The sequence below is a fragment of the Aedes albopictus genome, chromosome 3, assembly GCF_035046485.1.
Source record: "Aedes albopictus strain Foshan chromosome 3, AalbF5, whole genome shotgun sequence".
In the NCBI taxonomy this organism is placed as follows: Eukaryota; Metazoa; Arthropoda; class Insecta; order Diptera; family Culicidae; genus Aedes; species Aedes albopictus.
The window spans coordinates 218513316-218523978 of record NC_085138.1 but is presented as its reverse complement, the minus strand read 5'-3'; the positions used below and the strand labels follow the sequence as shown (position 1 = coordinate 218523978).

The window sequence follows — 10663 nt, the reverse complement described above, 5'->3', positions numbered from 1 at the left end:
AAATCGATATAACTTTTTTTCCTATTAATAATATGAACTTAAGTCAAATGATTTTCAAAGTTCATTATAATCGTCATAAATGATCAAAATATAATTGTATTCGGTTCATTGAATCCGGAGATATAACAGCTCAAAGCTGGTTATCGGATAATTATACCCTTTTCTAGAATCTTTCTAACATCGTGTAAAACAGCCCAATATTTTCCAAAATTGGACCACTGATACACAACTAGTTGATTAATTTACAGTAAAAATTTGAGAATATTTGATGCCCTTTTCGAAAAGTTACAGCTAGTTGAACATTTTTTGAAAAGTGAAAATTTTACCTGTCCCAGTTATTTTGAGTATCCCCTGTAAATGCGCAATATTACCATACGTTTGAGCATTTTGTCTCGAGAAAAGCTTGAATGGCTGTCTTCCACATGATATTTTGGATGACTATTTTGGAACGACCATTGAAAAAGAGTACCTGTGGTGCACAAAATCTAGACAAAAAGTCTTAATCCCGCGTTTTTTTTTCGAAGAACTTTGGAAAGGATCCTAATAAGATCAGAAGTTACAAAGTTTTCTATAATTTTTCATCAAGATCTCAAAAATAATTATTATAAGATGTGACCTACTTGCAAAAAAATTGACAATTTGCAAAAGTATTATGTGATAGTGACGTTAGTATAAAAAATGTCGTCCCCAAAAGCAGGAACCAACATTAAGAACAGGAAAGAACTTTAATATTATTTTTGATATATTTACTTTTAATTTCAAGCTGTTGGTACAATCGAAAGCTCAACTATAGTAGGGAATCGCGCCAATTGGGCGGTGGCTTCTATATTCGTCTGTTTTCCACTATAACTCAGCCAAATTTGAACCAATTGACACAATGTGGTGAGATAGGCAGATAGGTATAGTATCTACCCGTGTACAACATTTCAAGTCAATTGGTTCAAAATTGACTGAGTTATAGTGGAAAACAGACGAATATAGAAGCCACCGCCCAAGTGGCGCGGAAATAAAAAACTTCTCAAAGCTCCGAAAATTTAAGAATTTGGTAAAAATCAGAATGTTTGAAGAGGATACCAGAAATTCCTTAGTATATTCGAAATTTGGGATAAATTTTGGAAAAATGTCGTGAAGCAATAGTTCCATGTTCCATTAAACAAAAAATATAATCTTTCTTTTTGTTTTTGCTCAGCCTGCGGCGCACCAGGGAGCACTGCCTTAAGGTTTAAGCCAGTTTGGGAAGCACTACCTGAAGGTTTAAACCAAAAATGGTTTTGACAACCGTCACCCCGAAGGCACTTTCGAATGAGACGTTTAGTCGATTTGTCGTAAAATTTTAACTTCTGATGCGATGCGTTGCGTTGTGTGGTAACGTAGTAATTCGTAGATAGCATACTGAAAGTAGTCATACTTCAATACTCCTAATTGTGGAAACGATCGACTGATTGGCAAAATTAACCCTCTACAATTGGCTTTTCGGTCCGACTCCGGATAAATTACAAGCGGGGTGATTCGGATGAAATAGAATCACCCCGCTTATAATTTATCCGAACCAAAATGCCAATCATTGAGGTATTTACTATTCTGATTACTTCTTCTTTTTTCTTCTTTTTTATGGCTTCCGTCTCTACGCCTACCTCGCTTCAACTAAGTGTTCTTTGAGCACTTTCACCTCGTTTCACAGTTATTAATTGACGGGCATTCTTTGCCTGTCATTGCATGAACTTGTATACTGTGAGGCAAGCACAATGATACATCATTGCCTAGGGAGTAGAGAAAATTGTCACGACTGGAACGGGAATCGAACCCGCCGTCTCCGGATTGGCGATCCATAGCCTTAAGGCGAAACTGGATCCATTTCCTCACTTTTTGGTTTTTGATTTTTTATAAAATAACGAAGCAATATTTTCAATACAGTCGACTCTCCAGGTCTCGATATTGAAGGGACCATCGAGATAGGGAGAGATCGAATTGAAGAATCAATTTGTAATGCACACTAGATTAAAAAAAATCTCCGTTACTAGGAAAAACCAACAACAAACAGATGTCACTCTGCCTTCCCATAATGTTTTGCACCTAGGAAACGAGGTCTATTAACCTGTGAAAATGGGCATATCGACATATAGAGAGAAAATCTAGAACAAATCGCATCGAGATAGGGAGATATCGAGATAAGGAGATATCGATATGTAGAGAGGAAAAATGTACGTAGTCTGAAGGGACCGCTCAAACCATCGAGATAGGGAGAGATATCGAGATGTAGAACATCGACATGTGGAGAGTCGACTGTATTGTGTTATTTTGTTAAAAAATGGTTTTTGCAAAAACGAAAAACATTTTCCACCAGGAAAAAAATCAGGAGATCCTACCTTGATCCATACTCTACATGTGCACGAAAACCGATTTTGAAAATATTGCTTCGTTATTTTATAAAAAATCAAAAACCAAAAAATTAGGAAATCCTTCCAGTTTTGCCTTAAGGACAAACGTCTTGAAATCCCGATTCAACTTTGCATCAAAACTTCAAACGCACAAATCTCAAGAAACAAGCTTCAAACCACAATGCATTTTATTATTCTGTTCTTGCTCACTTGTAATAAGCTTAAAATAAGAAGCTCAGGAGCGCTGGTTTTGTTTACGAAGAAATTTGTGCCCTCGAAATCGTGAGTAGGTATGCTAAAGTCGGCCATTGTGGCGGCCATTTTTGGATTCTAACAAGTCTGTCCTTAACTACTAGGCTAACTGGAGACTAATTGCTTATGGAGTGCTCTTTGGAAAGGAACAGGTATCCAATCAGAGATTAGAGATAGCCCCAATAGAAAAATATGATACAACGTGTTTAACAACCCTTTCTTCGGGTTATCATCCTGATCATACATGGAATGATACAATAATTCACCCTATCAGCAGTGAATAATATATTTTTATTAGGGAGACTTATGAAAAAAGCAAAAAAAAAAAATAAAATAAAGCAGACTAGATGCGATCCATAAACATCGGGATCACCTAGCTCGTTTTCATCCACACGGCTATCGCCGCTTGAGAATACCATGTTGCTAAACATATATAAAAGCCAAGCTGTGAGACGATTCTGTGTCATCGAGCAACCTTATGAAATTCATTCTATTCATTTGTAATTATTTAAAGGCCATTTCATAAGTTAGTCCTTATAAAAAACTTAAGTTTATTTGGCTGAGTGTTGGATTTCGTCTCAGTGTCTAGTAAATGGTATGATCTTTAAACGTTTGTGCCATGATTTTTCTCCAACACACTTCGTGCACAGGCAAACGGACGTATCAATTGGAACAAAGTGTGATTAAAATCATCGTCACAAAAGTATAATCGCCCAATTCTAATTACGCTATGTTTCGCAAACCCACTGAGTAGATGGCGATAGTGAGCAAACGTTAAACAGGAGCAACAACGATGCGAGCGCTATGAGCGAGAGATTTGCGAACTATAGAATATTTGAATAATCCGTTAAAAAGGGAAACGATGGGAAGTGGATAGAGTAAGACGTCTGTTTGTCTGTGTTTTGTGCATCATTACGATGCAAGGGGGTGCTGAGGTCTGTTCGTTTTGCTGCCTCTTATCAAGTACAGCCCGAGCTTACCACTACTGATACAACATCTATACTGTCTCTGGGGTGCACATGGGAAAATGCACCCTCCACGCAGTGGAGCGGACCTGGTGTGATGGTTAGAACACTTGACTATCACGCCGAGGACCTGAGATCGAATCCCACACCCAACAAACTCACAAAATGTGGGTTCTTCCTTCGGAAGGGAAGTAAAGCGTGGGTCCCGAGATGAACTAACCTAGGGCTAAAAATCTCGTTAATACAGATAAAAAAATGCACCCTGGAAGTAGCGATGCAAAAACTCTAGAAATATACTTTACAGCTGATGCTTAGCTTTCGAACCCCGCTGATATTTAAGGAAACTCGCGGATGGTCATGGGTTTGATTTCTAGCCCCAGCACTTGCAATTTTTCGTCAGTTGCTCTTCCCCCGAGAGCGGCTGACACTGACCCTCTTGTGAGCCCCATGGCTCAAACGGACCCGGATACCTGGACATCGGCGAACTGCTACTCATAATGGACCGTCAATCGAACTGGAAAGGAACAAAGGCCATCCATCATTATCATGTATTGAGTAGAAAGGTGAAAGCAGAAGAAAGACAACCAGTTCGATAAAGTATAATAGCATACATCTTGGCGCTGTACAAAATGTAAGTGTAGCTGTCAATTGAAATCGCTCACGTAGTGCCCTAGTGGACAATACAGCTGTACATTAGGTTAAATGATTAAGAATAAAAAATCTCCGATGTTTTTTTAAGGAGAAACTTCAGAGAATACTAACATAGCTGCCACAATGGCCGACTTAGTCCCCTACTCACGTTTTCAAGAGCACCAATCTTGAACATTCGTAAATAAATGCTCTCGGTTTGGGAAAGCTCTCTCTTTTTGCAAGTGAGCGAATCAAGAATAAACAAGTATAGCTTTCGAAGCTTCGTTCGTCAGATTTGTGCCTCTAAAGTTTGTACGCAAAATTGCAATGGAATTTCTTGGTGTTCCTTAATTGCAATATCCAAGCATTTAGCTTCTTATTTATTAGCATTTTACAATACACATTTCAATTTCCAATAGCGTTTTGTATCATTTTCCCCACCATGCTGCTGATGCTGCTAACTCCATAGTGAAAAAAATGGTTGGCAACTCCCCGATACGATGCTACTCCCGCGGTCCTTCAGTAGATCGGCGAGTATGTGAGTTCTTTCAATAAATGAATTTATTAGACCGGCTGCTCAACGTTCCAAGTTTTCATACTGTTGAGCACTTGGGTAAGTGTGTCGTTGTTTCACGGCTGGTTCGCAGAACCGAACACCAACCCTCTAACTTTGCGGAGGACCATGGTGCACAGTTGAGCTTAGACACTTTTACTGTCACTCGGACGTTGATCAGCCGCCCCTACCATGGGGAACAGAGGCTGTTGTGAGCCGCTCTTCCTTGAGAACAGACGCTAAGGCTTGCTGAAGGCAAACCCTCTCCCTTAATTGCCAGTCTACGACTATAGTTTTTTTTATTCTTCAACCACTTAACCTGATTTACAGCTCTTTTGTCCGCTAGGGCACTGCGTGAGCGATTCCAATTGGCAGCTGCGCTTACACTAAGCGCTTACTAAGCGCTATCGCTAAGCATCTAAAATGTGTAAGACCTAATCATACGTGCATAATTTCCAGACCACACCAAAAATGTGTAACAGCTACACATTCATAAATACAGCTCGCACACTCTTCTAGATGCGAAATTTTGATATTTTTTTTGTTTATAGCGCATTTAGTTCACCACTGGACTATCGCACTAGTTTTCACGAGTGCAAAAATGCAAATAAAAATGCGCTATTGCATCTAATCGGCTGGGTGTCTTCAGAGCACTTATTCAGCATACTTCGAAGAAATAGTGCGCCGAAGACATCAGTTTGATTTGATGCAATCGCGCAGCTTTATTTACGTTTTCGCACTTATGAATACTCAGTGCGCAGTCCAGTGGTGAACTAAATGCGGTATACCAAGGTCACTAGTAAACCTCGCCGTACATTTTTTTTTGGGATTTCCACGATTTTGTGGAGGCAGGAGCTGATTTTGTGAATGTGTAAGGGTTACACATTTTTGGTGTAGTCTGGAAATTAAGCACTTTAGGGGCCATCCATTAAGTACGTCACGTTCCTAGAGGGGAGGGGGTGTTTGTGAAAGTGTGACAAGCAATATATTAAGTATAGGAAAACCCGTACGAAGGGGGAAGAGGGGGTCATAAAATCCTTATTTTAGCGTGACATACTTAATGGATGCACCCTTAGTTCTGAGCGGTTTTAGTGTGTATTCTAGCTCTACTATATCGAACTAGTTTGCGCTGCTGTTACTTTTCTGCCCTGTCTGTTTCTGGTAGAATGATGAGCACGAGGATGTGGATGTGTGGATCTTGTTCCTTTTCCAGTCCGATTAGGGGTCCATTATGAGTTGCCGTTGGCTGATATCTAAGTTTCCGGGTCCTTTAGAACATATGCTCAGAAGACGGTCAGGTGTCAGCCGCTCTGGGGGGAAGAGCAGCTGACAAAAAATTACAAGTGGGCTGAGATTGAACCCATGACCATCCACTTATGAATTGAACGTGTGACCACGACGCCACGGGCCCCGGCAATACGACCAAAAATGTACGCTAAACGACCAAAACAATTTTATTCCTAGATAATACAATCATATTTTTAACTTTCCTATAAAACGTTGACCGACCTTCATATCTATGGAAGTACAGGGGTTGGCCAAAATGTTTGGGATAGGCAACTTTTTTTCTCCCACAAAAAAATTCAACATGCTGTAACTTTTCATAGAGTGCATCAAAAAATCTCAAATTTTGACTGTTTGTCAACCTATTATGTGTGCATCACTGGTACAAATTTGGGCTCGATTGATAAATATTTCGCGAAGTCAGAACCGTTCGCGTAAAAGACTATTTTTTAGACAACTCATTTTTGAGCTGTCATATCTCGGAAACCAGTTAACCGAATTGAATGAATTTTTTAACGTTTATCAACAATATATTGATGCTTAATACGACGTTATAAAATGTAATATTTTCTCACGGCGAATTAAGTTATATCGGGTTGAAATTTTTACCCATATAGAGGAAAATAAGTAAAATTTACAATACCACACAAAAATTATTAAATGTGTTCTTCTTTCAATCTAAATAGGCTCTAATATATCTGATTAGAGATAATTTGAGAACAGAAGAGGAAAATCTTTGGATATCAACACTAAAATTTATTGACATTGATGTAAAAAAATTACATTTTTTCGAAAAAAGTCCAAAAAGTGTCAATCTATGATAACTTTTTTCAACGTTTAAAAAGTATCTATGTTTTAATAGTTCGTGAAGCATTTACATATAGTTAGTGTACGTTCAAAATTTCATTCAATTCGGTTTACTGGTTTCCGAGATATGACAGCTCAAAAATGCGTTGTCTAAAAAAAGGTGTTTTACCCGAACGGTTCTAACTTTGCGAAATATTAATCAATCGAGCCCAAATTTATACCAATGATGCACATATAATAGGTTGACAAACAGTCAAAATTTGAGATTTTTTGATGCGCTCTATGAAAAGTTATAGCACGATGAACTTTTTTGTGAGAGAAAAAAAAGTTGCCTATCCCAAACATTTTGGCCATCCCCTGTAAATGATTAAAGAACGCGTATTACAAAATATTTAAATAAATAAAAAATAATTTTCTGCGACGCGCTATTCATCCTGTTCGCATCATGTCGCATCGTACCTGATTACATTTCTTATCTTCTTTTATCATTAAAATCTGCTCCATTGCATTTATATCGAGATCTTCGAGTGTGTGCTAAAAGCCACTACAGATCTACCCTTTTATCTGCGGTGCGCCTAACGTTGGTATGCGTTCCCGCAAAAAGTAATTTCAACCAATAAATTTAATCTAACTGTGCTCAAGACGTTCAGTAGAGATGCGATCTCCGCGTTGTGAAGTGCGACAGCTTTGAACGGGAGGATGGAGAATTTTGGCTATAAGGAAGGGTCGGCCAAACCCAAACGCAGGGTTGGGACCAGATCGACTAAGATCAAAACCCAACAAGTTCCAATAGCGATGAAACCAAGGTTTGTCATTTGGCATTGTCGAATAATTGGGCGTTAATTGAGGACTCGTTTTTAATGAATAGGTTTTCGCTGACTCCGGATGTTACGGTTCATTGGCGAAACGACCCCGAAGCTGTACTTGCGGAAGACTTCGAATACATGAAGATCGGTCCATCACCGCCCGCTGAAAATGCACCGAATATGTTTGATAACTATGAAGAAACTAATGCCGAATTTGGCTTTGAAGTGTCTAGTGAAACTATTCGTACTTCGCTAATGGAACAAATGCGACTTTCATCGGGTAGATTGAAACTCTTGGATAACATAGATCAAGGTAACATCATCGCTGCCAATACGAAGGAAATGTTTGAAGGTGCTACAAAAGCGGAGAGAAATATCAGCTTCCTGTTTGCAGCGTTCCTTAAACGATGGGACTTGTTGGAGAGCCTGCTGGAATGTGGCGCAGAATTGATATTTTCAGATAGTAATGGATTCAGTGCGTTGCATTTGAGCTCGTTTAGTGGGTGCCTAAATTGCACAAGTTTTCTGGTTTCGAAAGGAATTGAGATCAATATGCAGCCAAAGGCATTTACACCTTTGCATTGTGCCGCGTTTGGGAATTCGGTAGACGTCGCTCGATACCTAATTACCAAAGGAGGAAAATTGAATATCAATACCAAGAAACAAAACTGCGAAGAATCTTTGTTACACTGTGCGGTGCGTTCAAATGCCATAGATTGTGTGAAGTTATTCATTTCGGAAGGAATGGACGTTAATTCTCTAAAGCCAAGTGGTATGAATGCTATTCACCTGGCAGCGGATTTAGGTTATGTTGATTGCTTGAAAGCTTTGCTAGATTTTCCGACGGCAGATCCGAACATAAGGATTGGAATACGCGAAAAAGAATCTACAGCGTTACATTTGGCCGCTGACGAAGGAAACGTAGAGTGTGTGAATTTGTTGCTGGCAAAAGGAGCAAATGCAAAACTAAAAAATCATCGTGGGTTTACGCCCTTACATCTTGCGGCTAGGACATCCAGTCTGGAGTGCGTTGAGTTGCTTTTGAGAATTGGAAGCGCGGATCCGAACGCAGAGGACTTTGATCAGCGCACACCATTGCATGCCGCAATTGGAAAATCTGACATGGCTTTCGATATTATTGAAACTTTGATCTGCTGGGGTGCAGATGTGAATAGCAAAGACGTATTTGGGTTTACTCCTTTGCACCTTGCAGCACTGGATGGACTTGCCCATTGCGTAGAAATTCTAATCTATCATGATGCGGACGTTACAACAAAGTCAAAGAAGGGAACTACTGCATTGAACGTTATCACGAGAAAAACACCTGCGTCGTTAGCTATGATTGGCAAGAAATTCGACGATGCTATGACGCTTATCCACTCACAGGATCCATCGGATAATGAAGTTGTGTTGGAGTTGGACTTTAGAAGCATTCTGCAGCATTGCTATCCACGAGAGATCAGCTACTTAAACACATTAGTAGATGAGGGACAAAAAGAAATTCTCCAGCATCCTTTGTGTTCCGCTTTTCTTTACATCAAATGGGGAAAAATCCGAAAATATTACATTGCCAGACTTCTGTTCTGCTTCATTTTCATCCTTTTTCTTACTCTGTATGTGTTGACGGCATTGGCTCATAACTGTTATAATGGAAGCAAGGATATGGAAGAAACTATTCAAGAACAGGAACTTTGTCAGAAGCAATCTATTCTGGGAAATATGCTACGTAACAACCCATTCGTAATGGAGATGCAATGGATGGTGCTGGTGGCTATCACTTTTGTGGAAATTTGTCGGAAGCTGTACGGCATGACTGGATATTCATCGATTCGTCGATACGTCACGCAACTGGAGAATGTTACAGAATGGTTCATTATAGTTAGTGTGTTCGTTATTTCTTATATCTACACCAAACGCACGTATACCTGGCAAAATCATATCGGAGCATTTGCAGTGTTGTTGGGATGGACCCATTTGATGGTTATGATTGGTCAATTACCAGTATTTGGTGCATATGTAGCTATGTACACAAAAGTTCAAGTAGAGTTTGCCAAACTCTTTATAGCATACTCGTGCATGCTAGTAGGATTTACGATTAGCTTCTGTGTGATATTTCCATCATCTTCGTCCTTTGAAAATCCATTCATGGGTTTCATAACTGTATTGGTGATGATGATCGGTGAAGTGGATCTAGAACTTTTAATCAATGATCCCGATGGAAAAGACCCTCCCTTCATGTTGGAGTTGAGTGCCCAAATCACCTTTGTTCTATTTCTTCTGTTCGTCACGGTGATCCTCATGAATCTTTTGGTTGGCATAGCGGTTGACGATATTCAAGCTCTAAAGAAAACTGCCACTCTCTCTAAACTAGTCGGCCAAACAAAGCTTATCTCTTACATTGAATCGGCGCTTTTTAATGGATGGCTTCCAAATTGGCTACGTAGCTTACTGCACTATACTGCCCTAGTTTCCCCTCAAGCGTACCGTGTGATTCTGAGTGTAAAACCACTGAACCCAGAAGAAAAACGCCTCCCAAGAACGATAATGATGGCTGCGTATGAGGTGGCAAAGTCGAAAAAACAACCAGGCGCCACAACCATCAGCAATCCAGCTGCTTACAAATATCGCTTCCAGAACGGTAACGTAGTATCCAGCCAGCAAACGAACGGTAACCAACCATTGGAACGGATCATAGAGTCAGACTATGGGTTCGAAACCGCTAGCTTGTGTACGCTGACCACGAAGATTGATGAAAGTTCAGAAAAGTTGGACGAACTTTCCAAAGAGCTTCTAGAACTGAAAGCGGTTTTGCAACACAATCAATGTTTGGTTGATAAAATTTCGAAGATTCTTTTGAAGTAAATGTATGTGGAAGAAGTCATGAAACAAGTGAAATCCATCTCACATAAAGTTTATATATGAGTTTTAAACCTTCAAAATTATGTAAATCATCAGTGATATTTGAAATAAATAATAGTGTAAAATAAA

At 39.5% G+C, this 10663-nt stretch overlaps 1 protein-coding gene across 1 annotated transcript; it reads left to right on the top strand.

The window, feature by feature from the left end:
• Positions 1–7234: 7234 nt before the first annotated feature.
• Positions 7235–10663, top strand: LOC109411927 (transient receptor potential channel pyrexia). Its single transcript, XM_019685573.3, has 2 exons — positions 7235–7675; positions 7738–10663. The coding sequence occupies exons 1-2, from the start codon at positions 7569–7571 to the stop codon at positions 10535–10537; spliced, it is 2907 nt and encodes a 968-aa protein (XP_019541118.2). The 5' UTR covers positions 7235–7568; the 3' UTR covers positions 10538–10663.